This window comes from Microchirus variegatus (genome assembly GCF_963457635.1).
Source record: "Microchirus variegatus genome assembly, chromosome: 10".
In the NCBI taxonomy this organism is placed as follows: domain Eukaryota; kingdom Metazoa; phylum Chordata; class Actinopteri; order Pleuronectiformes; family Soleidae; genus Microchirus; species Microchirus variegatus.
This window is the reverse complement of record NC_139811.1, coordinates 18,186,484-18,202,095: the sequence shown is the minus strand read 5'-3', so window position 1 is coordinate 18,202,095 and position 15,612 is coordinate 18,186,484. Positions and strand designations below refer to the sequence as shown.

Here is a 15,612-nt window from a genome sequence, read left to right as displayed (position 1 = left end):
TCAGCATTTTCTTTTGAAAAAACAAACAAACAAAAAAATGATGACGAATATCAGTGAAACTCTTCTAACACAAAATGACACAGATACATGAAAACAATCAAAACATAAACATTTCACACGCCACGCAGCCGCTAAGAAGGAGTGAGCATATATACGACAGAGCGCAGCATGCGTCTGTGTGGCATGAAAGCACTGAAATAATAGATGACAAACACAGACACACAGGCAGAGAACAGAGCTGTCAAGCCTCTCAGTGCCTTAATGATGGCATTTGCTAAACCAAGCAGAAGAAAAACCTCTCCCTCCTTCAAGAAGGATTCCTCCAAAGACAGAGTGACTCATATACCTTTGACAAAAACCTCTGTGTGGCACTTCTCCTCCCCAACCCTGCACTCGTACTCTGCGTCATCCGAGAGGTTGCACTTGTTGATAGTGAGAGTCCGCTTGTTGCCCACGCTCTCAAACACATACCTGGATGCACAGGGATGATGGTCGAAAATTATACATGGAGGATACAGACCGAATGAGAAGAGAAAGACAGGGAGACAGAGAGGGAGGGTGGGAGGGAGAGAGAGAGAGAGAGAGCAAGAGAGAGCAAGAGAGAGAGAGAGAATGCTTTCAGCAAATCAGAGTCACAGACGGACACAAAGGCCCTGAAGAAAACAGAGTGACTCACAAGTCCAAAGAATCCTTGCATACATGCACATACCTTCAGGGCTTAGCCCAGCTAACAATTTCTAGTTCCCACAACGTTCTGGGAATGTTACCTTTACCGTTACGGGAACGTTCCCTGAAAGTGTGCCCTAGGTTGTCCTACGGTTGTCATGGAAAGTTTTCTCTCAACGTTAGCTTTTGGTCGAACATTCGATTCCCAGAACGTTCCCCTAACGTTACTCACAACTAACAACCTTCGTTCAACCTTTGAAGAATGTTATCTTTTGGTTGTGTTAAGGTTCTCCTCACATTACTTTAGTCACAACCTTTAAGGAACCTTTGTTTGTCTGAATCTATGCAAACTTTCTTCAGTCTGATTAAAAGCATTCTGAAAATAAATGACAACCCTTTTTTTTACATGCACCTAAATATAAGTAATTCAGTCTTAAAGTGCTTATACATGCTTTAAGCATTTAATCAATATAAACCATTTTGACATGTCTGATTCGTAAGTAGTAGTAGAAGAAGAAGAAGCTTCCACCTCTATTATAAAGAAACATCTTTGTTTCTTAAATCCAGAGTCCTCCAGAACAGCTTCCGCTTCGGCCATGTTTCTATCCATTTGTTGTGCATGTAAACGCAAAACACTAGGCTCACGTGACCGTCTTTGCTACTTACATAAATGTCCTTAATGTCCAGAAACAGATAGTGATTTCTATCATAATGTCAAAGCTTTTGAGAGTGTAACACAAAACTTCACTTCGTTGACCTCGATGGTCACAGTGCACAGGCTGGAAAGTTCCATTTAGGGCAAGAAATGTCCCCTTACCCATATAAACGGTCTTAATCAGAACAGGAAGCGGGCTGAGCTGCATGAAGCTCCTCAAAATGTCAGATGGTGGAGTCGTTAAAAAAAAAATGCCAGTTGCAATAGTTATACTCACTTCAATAAAACACCAAAAGAAGCCTTTGAACGAGGAGGGAGGAAAGCAAAAAAAACACATGACACCAGACACTGGAGAGCGCTGAACAAGCTAAAGACACTCAAAAGTAACATTTTAGTGTTAGATTTAACATTATATCTTCTGGTTTGCCATATACTAATGTCACATCAGTTACTTATTATTTTAAAAATTAACCATTGTAGCAGTTTGGCTCACTTGGCTGATGGTTTGATTTCCTGTCCGCTTTTGAACCACTGGACTTGAGCGTCGGGGTCGTCTACTTCCACACTGATCTGGATCTTCTTGCCCTTGTCCACCGAGTACGCTGAATCCAGCCTCATGAGGAAAGCTGAAATAAAAGTATCATGTTGGAATAGTTTAACCACTGGCTTTAACAGCCAAATGATCTGTGCACATGCTGACAAACATTCTTCACATAGTCCTACTTCTACTGTATAATTTGCCTCCAGAGGCCTTTGAAACACTGAGAGCTATCCTTTTATATCTCCCACCTCCTTTGTAATGCACAGTCTGCTTAAGCCTCATAACCCCCCCCCCCCCTCCTGTCTCTTCCCTCCCTCCTTACCATCGCTCTTCTTGGACTCCATCTTCATCTTCTTCAGCCTCGACAACATCCCCCTTAGGTCTGTGATGCCATACTGGAAGGCAATCTTCTCATAGTCGCAAGGCTTGGCTGCCTTAAGGATTTCCCACACATCCACTTCCTCTTTTTGCACCACACGCTTCTTTTGCCTGATTAAGCATAAGGTTGTGAATTTTAAACCAAATTCAAGAGAGTTGAGGATAAAAGATTAATCTGAGAGAAAGTATAGATGACGTTACCTTTTCTTGAGCAGTGCACTGAAGTCAAGATCACCGGCATCTTCATCTGCATCTCCACTGGAGTAAAAATAAAAAATAAGGTTTTGCCATTTACAACAGCATTGACCAAAGATACAAGATAACAAAACAAGGTATTGTCATGCCTTAAATTCAAGTGACAAACTTTACAGACAACCAACAATTGTGCAAGATAGAAGCCATCACTTGGACGCTGTTCAGTCACCTATGGTTGTTTATATTCCAGGAAGTTGAATTTGATTTCGTTATGATTAGCATCATATATAAAAATTCAGAGTCTGTACATGTGAAGCAGGTGGGAATCACGATGGTCCAAGATACCAATAACATTACAACACAACAATTCTGTGGCAATCATATAGCGATACATCACAATATCTATCTAATTGAAGAAAATAAAACGTTCCGTGAGAAGTTAAAAGTGCACGATTTCTCTATTTATTCACAACATATAGAGAACATAGTGCATAAAGTCTATGTATTGGACGGGGATGGAGCATCTCTCAACATAGCTTTCTCTGCCATTATCCTGCCGTAAACTCCCTCCTTCTTCGGTCAGGTAGCTTTGTTTACTTTAGAGCAACTTAACTCATTGGCTGCCAATGACGTCCATAGACATCAATTCAAATGCAACCGTTCACTGCCAATGACGTTTGATGAAAGAAGAGAGTCTACTCTTTCTTTTGGTAGTTTCGGTGTTTGCATAGTCATAGAACACACTGTTTTGTGGGTCTTGGAAATTCAGTCAAAATGCTGCTTAACGCTCGGCAGTTCTGCCCTGAAAATGGCTCTTGCATATTGATTATCGTATTGCACAAGGAAGGACAAAGATATATCACCAAATCAACCTTTTGATCCACCCCCTAGTGTTGAGTATACGTTCACCTGCATTTTGTTGCGTATCAGTAAATGGGAAGTTTTTACTCCAGATTCACGGGGGGGAATAGCATGAGCCACTAATTACTCCTTCCCATGGTCTTGAAGCATAAGTCATTCTCTTGACATCTACAATGTGTGACACACCCCAATAACTGTCTGCAGACTAAGTGCTTGCTGTCTTACACTGTGTCCAGTTTTGGCACCTCCTTTACGGTAAGGAGTGTAGTTTCTTAGTTTCTTGGCATGGCTAACTCTCAGTGAACCCTCTCAGATAAATGCCAATAAATGTAAAGAGTGATCATGTTTGTCCTGTGGATGCTGCTCATCCAACACAAACATGGAGTAAATTCTCATCGGGTGATAATGCTGTCATTCACCGGGTACACGCGATAGTAAGCTGGGTTTATTGACTGCACTCTTGACTTGAGGTCTCAAAGTGCTACAAGATCAATTAAAAGGAGTTAAAAACAGTATATATGTGTATATATACATACATATACTGTATATATATATATATAACTTAAGCATTCAGCACAGTTTATGCAGTTCCACTATGCAGCCACATTCGTTTAGTTTCAAGCAACCAATTTTCATGCTCCATTTATCCTAAAGGTATGACTTTGTTAACTGTAACAGTTTTTATTGTATTAATGTAATAAGCTTATATAATTTTTTTTGTCACCTTTAGCTATTGCTGGTTGTCACAATGTGTCAGATCTGTGTCTTTCACACCTTGTATAAAAATAAAAGTGACACCCATTTCAAGCCAAGACCTTAAGCTTCCATTTAACGTCGGAATGACTCCTGAGAGATGAGCCTCACTGTGCTAAACAACGGTTTGCAGCCACATGCACTCAGTTGTGCTGTCGTAAAAGATTCCTAAGAGCAATAAAACACAAAGATGAGACGATTTAAAGACGTGATGAAATCTATAAGACACCAAAGCATGTGGGATGCTTGGTGAAGCAAACCAGCAAGGAGGCAGACACACTTAGATGTGACAGAAAGACAAACATGGCAGACAGGTCTGACTCGTACAAAGTCAGCTACAACTAAGGGAAAGAAAAACACACAGGCAGAGACACTCTATGAGACTGACAGTCGCCTAAAGGCAGGGGATCTACAGAGCAGCATATGGAAGACAACGTAACAGGTGACATGTTGAGTAGAACCTCCACCGACACTGGCACTTACGATCGCTTAAATGCCTCCAAGATGTTGTCCTCCTGCTCCTCTTGCACAGCTGAAACCACACAGAAGGACAAAGGCTGGTGAGAACTTGCCGAGGTTAATTCATTACTCAGCAAGCGTGAGCTTCATAGGAATAATGGACTGATGACCTCGCTGGGCCACTAAATGATAGGCCCTAATGTGCATCGCTCTCTGTGAGTTATTGGCTGACAAAGCCAGTTACATAGTAATGTTAGATATGCTGGATGGAAGATGACAATAATGTGATTAAGTGGCCGTCTCAGGACCTACCCTGCACGGAGATTTCAAACGTGCAGCTGTCGCACTTGTCTTTGGAGGTGACCTCGCAGCGGTAGCCACCTGCGTCTGCCTCTACTGCTTTGATGATGCTCATCTCATAAGTGTAGATCTGACAGAGGGAGAGAGAGAAACAAGGGATGATGTGCCAAGAACGCAGTATGCAGAAATGTGCAGTGGGCGCACAACGACGACTGTAGTGCGTTCAGACAGCACAGCTGACCACATGACACTCTGGAGTAAAAATTAGTGAAGTAAAGCTCCTGAAAAAACAACAACGAATGTTTCTAATGTTTTTTTTTTGTCCCGACAAAAAAGCCCACGTGTAAAAGTAGTTGTCACATAGAGAGAAAATTGTCTATAAAATGACACAATCCACTAACAATGGTTCTATTTTATATTGTGTAATCAGCAAATATTGATTAAAAATAGATTGTCTTGTAACGTGCCACCATAAAATCAATAATTTTGATTACGAGGCTCATTAGGTGCACAGTTTTTTCCAATTATACTGTATTAGCTGTCTGGGAAAGTCCTCTGTTAATTGATTCTGATTTTCTACTCTCATTTTGATTAAAGTCTACAAAGGCATTTAAATTTGCAGTATTTGTATACCCCATACATTGTGATACTGTGAGTGTGGTTTCAGGGGCCTTTTTTTTTAATAATCTTCACAACTATAGCTGACATTGAGGTGTTTTGAAAGAACCTAAAAAAAGAAACCTTCACAAAAAGTAAGACCTACTCACTGCTCTGTGAAGTTGTACTTTGACGCATGGGCTGCCAAAGCTAACATATGGCAAACTATCAAACTTTAAATCCACTTAAATTAATGTGTGCACATAATGACCTGCTGCTGAGCATGATAACTGCTCTGAGAACTGTTAATGTTTGTAAAAAAAAAAGGAAGTATTTACAGTCCATCCATTGGTTTTTTTTTCCGCTCTGAATGCACAAACATGCAGGTACAGTACGGACATGGGCACCTTGGTGTTCCTGTCATAAGTCTCTTTAAATTGCAGGTGCTTTCCAGCTTTGCTACCAAGGTCAAGCCACTTCCCCTTCAGCCATTTCATGACCGGCTTCCTCGTTAAGCTGGAGGAGTCCACTTTAGCCACAAACTTGATGTCATTGCCTGCCAAGAACAGTAATGAAATCCAGTGATTAATTACAATTCCAAGTGGGATTTGGCATTAAGGGAGCACTCGTTTTGGATGGAATTCAGTGCTTTTTTTTTTTTTTCCAGATCACCTTTTGTTGCTGTGACACTCTCGGGCTTTTCCACAAACAAGCCTGTCAGCCCGGCCGGCTGAGGATCCTCCCCTGGTGCAAGCTCTGTGATTTGTGGGATATAGAAGGATCAGAGAAAACATAATGGTCACAACTTCACGCAATCAACGCTCAACCGTCAGATAACGACATGACAAACGGAGAACAACAGGAGACAAAGTGACCAAGCAAACCTTTTTTTTATACACTAATACCAACATTTAAGGTTTTTCTTATGGAATATCTAAGTGCTACTTTAAGTGACCACAATACTGTCTTTTGTTATATGTGGAAACCCTTTTTTTTTTTACCATTTCCCTAGTGATCTTGTTAATTTATTTCAGAAAGGGTAAGTCAAATACTGTTAAATAACCAAACATAATCTATATGACCCTGTAAACGCACTATTGCTTTCTTATTTGAGAACATCTTTGTTATCTTTTTCTTTTGTTTTCATTGTTTTGTTCAACATTTAATACAAACATAATTTAAAAAAAACAACAAAAAAAACAATTTAGTTATTTTGAAAACAATTTAAGTGTAATTAGATGATGTGAGGAAATTAAACCATGCGCTCAGGGATTTTATATCAGTGAAAATTGAGCAACTCTCTTTACATGAGGCATTTAAAAAGCTTTCACTGTACAAGCCATCTGAGACAAATGACTGGCAACCAAGAAGTCACCTTAAATTTGCATTTAAGCATTTAGCACATGCTTTTATCCAAAGTGACTTACAAAAGAGGATTAAGCGTCTTGGAAAGAAATCCACTAGATAGGAACAGTGGACTGACAGAGGGTGAGAGTGCAGAAGTGGATCCAAGTACAGGGGAGGGGGGGGGGGGTAAGGGAAGTGCTAGGAAATAAAGCACCTTGATCAAACTGTCCCGAGGGAATAAAGAAGCTCCTCAGATCATTTACATCACAGTTGATGCTGCAATCTTTTGCCGTTTTGACAGAACACATCATAAGCTGAGGCTGTACACCGTTATCACTGCGATTATGTTTTCATTCGTTTCTTTTTCACATACATTGGCGTGACCTCTGCGAGGTGTTTGCTTGTCAGGTGACATATACTTCACAGATACGCTTAAACGTGTTTGTTTCTCTTACCATCAGGAGGCAACTCTGCACCGTAGTGGGAAGAAGCAAAGAGAGAGATGCAGGGATCACGTCAGTCTGTAACTGTGCTGTGCTGTTAAACATAGGCGTTAACTGGCTTAATGGTAATCTTGACTTTAGGTGAGGGAAACCTTCACATTAAATCTATGAGCTCACATCTTCCACACCCAAAAAAAAATGGACTCCATTTAACAAATCCAGGTTTTTTTTTGATTTTACAAAAAAACCCTCACAGCTGTTAATTGGTTATGTCGTCAACAATCGAGTTCCAGTCTGCTGAAGTCAGGAGGTTGTAAACAGTTCATACATGAATTGTTTTTCTTTAATAGTTCGAAAACGGACAAGCAATTGTTCAAAAATACAGTCACTGCATGGTGCACCAATCAGGTAAACTGAGAAGCACCCTGGGTGGACATCCATTGGATTATACCAGTCGCTGAGAGAATGGATTCAGGGTCATGTGTCAGATAAGGTCATGCGCCTCCATAAATTCAGAGAGCCACACTGTCAGTGCCTCTTCCTTTCTCTCTCTCTCTCTCTCTCTCTCTCTCTCTCTCTCTCTCTCTCTCTCTCTCTCTCTCTCTCTCTCTCTCTCTCTCTCTGCTTTTATGGGCTCAGTTAATTTGATCTTTTAATCAAAAGTGCCCCTGAGGACAGATCCAAGTTCAGATGTTCAGGATGATTTAAAAGGTTTCAGTTAGAATGCTAAGTGGGCAAAGCTGATCCTGGAATGGTATCCAGGGGACACTTTTGAATGTTTGCACTCATTTATTTATTTATATCACGCTGGAAACTCTGCGTGTGTGTGTGTGTGTGTGGGACGAGGGTTGCCAAGTGAAATGAACTCCGGACACTGTCCTTGACTCGGTATGTTTTGGTTTTGGACTCGAGCCTACTAGGTCTAATTGTGTGAGTAAAACCCTGTTGCAAACCTTATTTATATTTTAGGTGATTTGAAATCAGCCAAAAAAACAAACTGCTTTGCGTCATACAGTCACAGTATTTTCTCAAAATATCCTGAGGAAATGCTGTCGATGATGATCAAGGTCCTTTGAACTGAGTGAAATCAGAAATTCAAATATAAAACACATTTCCCTGCATTGAATGTATTATTTTTGGCCCAAATTAGTATCTAACATTGGTTCAGTCTTCTGTCTATACCTGCTCTAACACAGCATATAACTGATTGTTAAAAAGTCAAACAATTTGTGCCATAAATATAACACACTGTATATAATCTGTTTCTAGGAAAGTGTCAAGGCGATTATTTGGAATTCTATGCATATAAAATATTGTAATATATATAATTGTAGGTTATTCAGCATATCATCAATTCATCATCAGAGCACCACCGCAGTCGTGTGATGCAGTAGTGTTTTCATATATCATGACTCAAACATGATATCTATAGACATAATATAATATTTCTGTTGTTTACACAAATATATTAACAACAGAAATACAGGCAAAGATATAACTTTATATAAAGTGCACGTCATCAGTTCATTTCACATTTTGAACACTCAAAAGTTGTCTTGGATGCTTTGGTGAGACCAGTCTAACCACGGCAGCTTTAATGCCTTTGAAAGCATGCATTTCTTCTCTGTAGCTTATCTGTTATGTGTTATATTTGTATTTTATTTATTTATTCTTGCGTTCTACAAATAAGTGCCTTTGTGCATGGAGTTTGCATAATTCTCCTCGTGTGTGTGTGTGTGTGTGTGTGTGTGTGTGGGTTTTCTCCAGGTTTCCTCCAACAGTCCTAAAACATGCAGATTTGGGGCTTCGGTAAATTGGTCACTCTAAAATTGACCGTGAGTGTGAGAGTGAATGGTTGTTTGTCTCTATGTGGCCCTGTGATGGACTGGCGAACTGTCCAAAATGTACCACCTCCCCCCCTCCCCTTGCCCCTATGTCTAATGGGATTGGCTCCAGTAACCCCCCGTGACCGTCATGTGGATGATAAAGCAGTAGAACCCTGTGTTTTTTCTGACCTTTTACTATTTGCTGTGATGTACTCTGTCATGTGTCTTTGCCACAAAGTTAAAGGTGCCATATGCAAGAATGTGGCCAAAAACGGTTACTACATTCAAATTCAAAATACCGAAGTCTTTTAGGTTTTGTTTTCTGACGTAACTGGCAACACGTGGTTGCTCGGCAGCTGAAACTCTACTGACTGCAATGATTGGTAGATGGCGGTAGGTGGCGCCACATGTCAAAACATAAATGTGATTTCCAGTCTGCAAAATATTTTTTTAAATGCAAATATTTTGGCTGTACTGTTGTTGTTGGTGAGTTCAGTTTGTTATATGAACATTATTCCTGAGTCTCTGTGACATATTAGGACGATTTTATGCCCAGTTGCTTTAGATTTATTACATAATGCACCTTTAAAGTCAATTATACGATTACGTATTGAAAAACAAAAAGGCTAAACACTGGCCATCACCAGAGCAATACCAGGCTTCAGGGATGAGAAGATTTACTCCCAGATGCTTTTCACGCACACATTGGTTTACACATAACAAGCTAAAACTTGGACACAAAGCAGGCTGTGCAATAATGCATGTGTTTTTTTTTCCTTACCATCCCTAGGCTCATTGTTTGCTGAATGAAAAGAAAGTTGGTGTGGAATTTAGTCATGTGGAGAATAACGGGGTCAAAACAGTTCTGCTCTCCTCAGGCATCAGAGGCCTGTGTGTGTGTGTGTGTGTGCGTGCATGTGTGTGTAGGCCTTTTTAATGTTCTACATATCAGATTGATATATACACAGTGCACATAAACACACAACAGTGTGACAGAGTAACACTTAGCCTCATGAACCAGCGATGGCTCTGTGAGTTATACTGATCAGTTCACAGATAAATCAATGTTGATGTGTAATTTAACAGGTGAGTAAAGCCACAGTGAGCACAAACATACATTACACAACTATTTGCCCAGGACGCATACAGCAGCAGCAATAGTAATGTAATGTTACGTAATATAAAAAAAATAATTTTGACACTTTTCTTACACTCTGTTATCAAAAAGATTTATGGGAAATAAAAAAAAAAAAAAGTAAAACAAGAGATTAAGCAGTGCACTGTCTGTGTGGCTTGTGAACTACACAAGCCACACAGAGATTCATTTGGATGAATTGGATGTGTTTGCAGGGCCACAGTTTGACCGAGGGCTTTTCTGTGGGGAATTCACATCATGTTCTCCCTGGACGCGCTTGTGGGTTTTCTTCAGGTTCTCTGGTTTCCTCCCACAGTCCAAGAACATGCAAAGGTGGGTTGGACACTAAATTCACCATTGGCTCAAGTTAAGGGTAAAGCAGTAGACCGTGAGTGTATGTGTTGGTGCATTTAACGCTGCATTATACTTACGTTGAAAAAGAAAAGACAAATATAGACATAGACACAGTGTGAAGCTCACCTACAGATTAGCACCCTTTTTTAATTGGCATATTTGCTTAAAAAAAATAAGCGTATAACATGTCCTCATGGCTAATAAAACTGAATGTGTGTGTGTGTGTGTGTGTGTGTGTGCGTGTGGAAGTGGGAAACATGCATTTCCACTCTCAACCCCATCACCACAGAAGTTCACTGCTTCTGTGTTTCCTTTTTTTTCACTTTAACTCTTACCCTCCTCCTCCTCTGCAGGATTCTCTGAATGAGGGAAAGACACATTATTTTGCTGCTGCTGCTGCTGATGAGGATGACGAGGATGAGGATGATGAGGATGATGATGAATAGACAGCTACATCAATGGAAGACAGGCAGTGTGTTTTTCTTACCCTTCACGTCTGAAAATGAGAGAAGCAAGGGTGAATCAGAAAATTGAATTATCATTACAAGTAGCTTCTATTAAAATATTTGTTTTTCCATTACTTATTATAGTTAACGTGTATTATAGCTGATTACTGTATGAATAACTCCAAAATAAATTGGATTTTTAGAGCACAGCTTGTGGGCTCAGATTAGATGCCATCAAGGTACTTACCAGCAGGGGCTGCTGCAGCCTTATCGCCCTTGGCTGCTGCAATTAAACAACAATTATGTAAATTAATTTGTACATTCTCATTATTTCATATCATGCAACACCAGCAGCATAGTGAGAAGCCACGGCTTCAAGAGTAGAGACTCTGTAAATTGTTTAAAGAGCTGCAGCTTGTGATTTGAATCCTCAGGAGGCAAAAATGTACGATCATTTCTATACATATCCACGGGCACTTGTTCATTACTTGACTTATCTACATTTCTATCATGACTTTTGAAATATATTTATTTAATTGTCTGTATTTCCCCTCAAAATAAAAACATGTTTTTATAAAAATCTGAGGAACCACAAAGATCATAGGTATATGAATCTACAACACGCATTCGCTTCAAAATGAAGTGTTTATTTAAAATTACATACATGCTAACCACATTCAGGTAACCTTGCTTTGTGCACATATTTTGATTTCTCCAGGGTTTGCCTCTGACAAAAGAGAGATTGGATTTCAGTGGTGGAAACGGTGCATGATGAGTTTACACGAGAACTAAATACAATCATGAGGAATAATTGGGCTTAGAAATTGGGAAAGTTGTAGCCCAAAGACAAAAATGCTTTTAATAAGATAAGTACATCAAAGATCCCAGATCCCATAGATCTAGGTTATTTTAGAAGCTCAAGGGTGTCGAATGAGATGCCAGATTAGGAACGAGTTTCTCTCTGCCAAATGAACTACAGCACAGCTGCACGGTAATAATTAAACTTTGGCAACGGCCACATCTTCAACATCAGTTTCATTAATATCACAGGTCTGTTCCCTCATTACGACCCCCTCTTTTAATGTTTTAAAAAGTGCTGCATGCGGTTGCCAGCATGCTGCATGATGACACGACGGAGCAAATTAAAAGACTGAGCTTCAGAAATGAAAGAGGACATTATCTTAACAACTGTCACCTCTCCAAAGCACCAACAACAACCGACAACTGGCAGTGCAGAGCAAAGTGTCCCATGAGCCCATTTAACAGTGGGTCTAAGATATCAAGGCCTGGCCTTGTGCTCAAGGCTGGCATACTATGTCTGGCATACTGGTGTGTGTGTGTGTGTGTGTTGGGGGGGGCAACACTTCTATTTTGGATTATTTTTCTGTCAATGCCTCTCTCAGCACTGGAGTCCAAGAGGGGAACCGTGACGCACCAATCGCTAAAAAACTTTCTCTGGATTCCTCCTGAGGCAACAATGCCACCCGACCACTGTAACTCAGACATATCATTTTATTATGTTATGTTCTATCTGTGTTCATCCTTCTCTTTTTTATTTTATTTCACTTCTTTTTTTCTCCTGGCTGTTTTACCTCGATGTCAAAGCGTTTGCCAAACAGAATTTGATCGTTGACTCTTCGTGACATTTCAGAAGACACCGGGTGCGGGTTTTTATCTGAGACAGAATCCTCACCCAGAACATAAATCTCAATAAATGTTATTAAATTACCATGGGAACAGATTGCTGCTGTCTCACCACTGATGTGAGATTAACGATGACATTTTAAATCAGTCTGTGCGTACAGAGCAGTCCCAGTCTGGCTAATCCAAAAGGAATATTCTAGATTCTGAGAGGAGTTTTTCCATATGAATAATAAATGCAGTTGAACCCGACTGTATGACAGCATAGAATAAACTGTATCTGCTCGAAGATCAGTCCAATAAAAAATACAACTAATCTGACATGATGTGTTTATTTCTAATTTATTACAATATCATTATAAAGGCTATGAGGACGGCTTGCTCTGTGTCACATCCTTCCGTCTCGTAAAAGACAAGAGCTTACAACTATAATGACACGCTAATATAGGCCAGTGTGAATGAGATGACTATGACATTACTCTGACATTGTTTGACAGTGATGGAGCATTTCCTGACTAAAAACATAAAAAAGTGGTCTAAGATGTAAAAGTTCCATTTGCCATCCTCTGAATACCTGGTCTCATTTATTCATGGAGTGGAGTGGCGACGTATGAACCTGTGCGAAGATTTGAGAGAATGCTGGAAATTCTGCTTTGACTTTAGGTTTTAGGTTAATTTATTCTGCACAACAAAACACAAAAGCAGCGAAACAACAACAAGGACAACAAAAAACACACATTGTGCAGGAGAGATTTCGAAAAAACCCTCTATGTGAGGTTGAGGGGAATCTCTCCTCAATATCAAATATAAACACAAAAGTGCTGGACAGACACCGCAGCGATGTCATCGTTCAAAAGATAAACAACTTAAATCAAAAAAGAAACATATAATAGTGTAAATGTAATTCTGTGGTTTATGTGGTGTGACCTTTCGACAACATGTCGTGGCTAAATGATACAAATCCTGAAAGCACAAAAGCTACTGTAAGCTACAACAAAGTGTTAGGGCCACGCATGAAGAAAAACTTTTCGAAAAGTTTTTCTCCGTTTTGTGAATAAATTTGGAATATCCTGACAAGATTCAAGTCCGCATGTCCATCAGATAGAGAAACCGCTCCACAGAAGCTGCCGCTGAATCCCGACAGTCGGTCTCACGTGTGGTTGGAATGTGAACGTGACCCTTTGACCTACTGAAACTCTTTTCTTGACTAGAAGCGATAAAATTATACCAACATGTTGTACATGTCGAGTTTAACGTTGACACATCAACATTAATCTCGTCATGAAGAGAAAAACAAAAACGTTTTTTTTGGCATGCACGGCCATAATTCTCCAAAACATTACATGAATAAAAGAGTTGGTGGATATTTAACAGATAGTTTTTTGTTTTTTTTTAAAAGCCTGTAATTCATATTTCAAGCTTGAAAACACCGTGACAAACAAACTTTACATATATATACATTTTCCTCCTTGATGCCGTTTCACTGAAATGAGGGGAAAACACTGTTGTGCTTTTCCTCCTGTTTTTCCAGCAACATTGTGCAGTAAATTGAGTTTCCAGAAAAGACTTTCAAGGTCACTGATGCTTCCTCTATGGATGATTACATTGGCATTATTACAATCATCCTTTCATGTTTCATTTATAACTTATTCTCTGCTCACCACTGCACATTTTTGTGCTACTTCGGTGGTTAACAATGTGAGGTTGGGTGTCAGGCGAGCACTTTAGGCCTTTTCTCAAAGTCCCTGGTGAAATACTTTATGCAGATGACTACAGGGGGAATGCATAAGATTATGCAACATTAAATATACCACACAGGGAATCTATCTGAAGGTGCAAGGCACAATCCATGTGGCAGTGAGCAGTAAAACATGGATTTGAATACCTGTAATTAGATGAAATGGCTATATGGTCAACAGAGGTGACTACTTTTCTAAGAATATTTGTTTCTTTACTGCCTAAAAGACAGTGTGTGTGTGTGTGTGTGTGTGTGTGTGTGTGTGTGTGTGTGTGTGTGTGTGTGTGTGTGTGTGTGTTCGGTGTGTGTGTGTGCTGAAAATTACACATTTTTCATTGCCTTTGGTGTTTGACCTTTGCATGATGTCACTGGCCGCTGGAAACACACTGGTTACACAGCGGAGCACTGATTTGAATTTTCATTCTAACATCCCCCAGGTGACATGGCTAACATGCTGCTGTCAAACACGCAGAAAGCTTTCAGCGTTCACCATCTCAGTGTAGCATGTTCGTCATACTTTGTATACCACTTCATTTGCTATTCGCGTGATAGTGTCTGTTACTGTTGCAGATTACAATACATCCAAAATACTATAACACCATGGTTCTCAAACTGTGGCGTGTGTACCACCAGTGGTACGCGAGCTTCCTTTGGCGGTACTTGGAGGAAAATCAGAAATGATATTAAAAAATAAGAAATTAAATAATAATAATTAGAGTTACCTTATATCTTGCTCCATCTTAATCTTAATCTAATTTCACTATACCTGTGTGTGAAGTATTATGAGGAAGAGGAGGATGAAGAGAGAGCAACATACTTTTCCTGTGAAAAGTCCGTATAGCTGAATGTGCTCGACCTATTTACACCACTGTACTTTAACGATGGTGATAACGGTGTTACTTTGAGAGCTTCATATTTTCTCAGGTGGTAGTTGGTATAAAAAAAAGTTAGAGAACCACTGCTATAAAGAATCCACTTCTGAAGAGACACAGCCAAAAGCACTTAAATCCACAGCCATATCTGTATTACTATAGGCTAAATGTTGATAATACAACTGACATAAGTTCCTTGAAGTACTTATTATTTACACTGTCATCAGTTTTATACCAAACACTAAGTTAATTACTGTTGGGTATAAAGGCAAATCTACATCATCTCAATTAGGTTTTAACATGGTTCTACTGTAGCTACACATTGTGGTTTAGCCTGATAGGATGCATTGCTATATTTTCTCACACACACACACGAAAACATTTTTCCCTCTTCTCTAATTATGT

At 39.7% G+C, this 15,612-nt stretch overlaps 1 protein-coding gene across 1 annotated transcript in view; it reads right to left on the bottom strand.

Annotated features, from left to right (window-relative positions):
• mybpc2a (myosin binding protein Ca) overlaps nt 1–12,602 on the bottom strand; it is a gene marked incomplete at its 5' end in the record, with an annotated part of 31,558 nt that extends 18,956 nt beyond the window's left edge. Inside the window, 11 exons of the mRNA XM_083895855.1 lie at nt 347–471; nt 1,815–1,947; nt 2,185–2,351; nt 2,442–2,498; nt 4,533–4,581; nt 4,821–4,938; nt 5,813–5,961; nt 6,078–6,161; nt 10,846–10,960; nt 11,204–11,239; nt 12,549–12,602. Of these exons, the coding sequence (XP_083751981.1) occupies nt 347–471; nt 1,815–1,947; nt 2,185–2,351; nt 2,442–2,498; nt 4,533–4,581; nt 4,821–4,938; nt 5,813–5,961; nt 6,078–6,161; nt 10,846–10,960; nt 11,204–11,239; nt 12,549–12,602 (1,087 nt within the window). The remainder of the gene's footprint in view (nt 1–346; nt 472–1,814; nt 1,948–2,184; nt 2,352–2,441; nt 2,499–4,532; nt 4,582–4,820; nt 4,939–5,812; nt 5,962–6,077; nt 6,162–10,845; nt 10,961–11,203; nt 11,240–12,548) is intronic.
• Between the last annotated feature and the right edge of the window lie 3,010 nt (nt 12,603–15,612).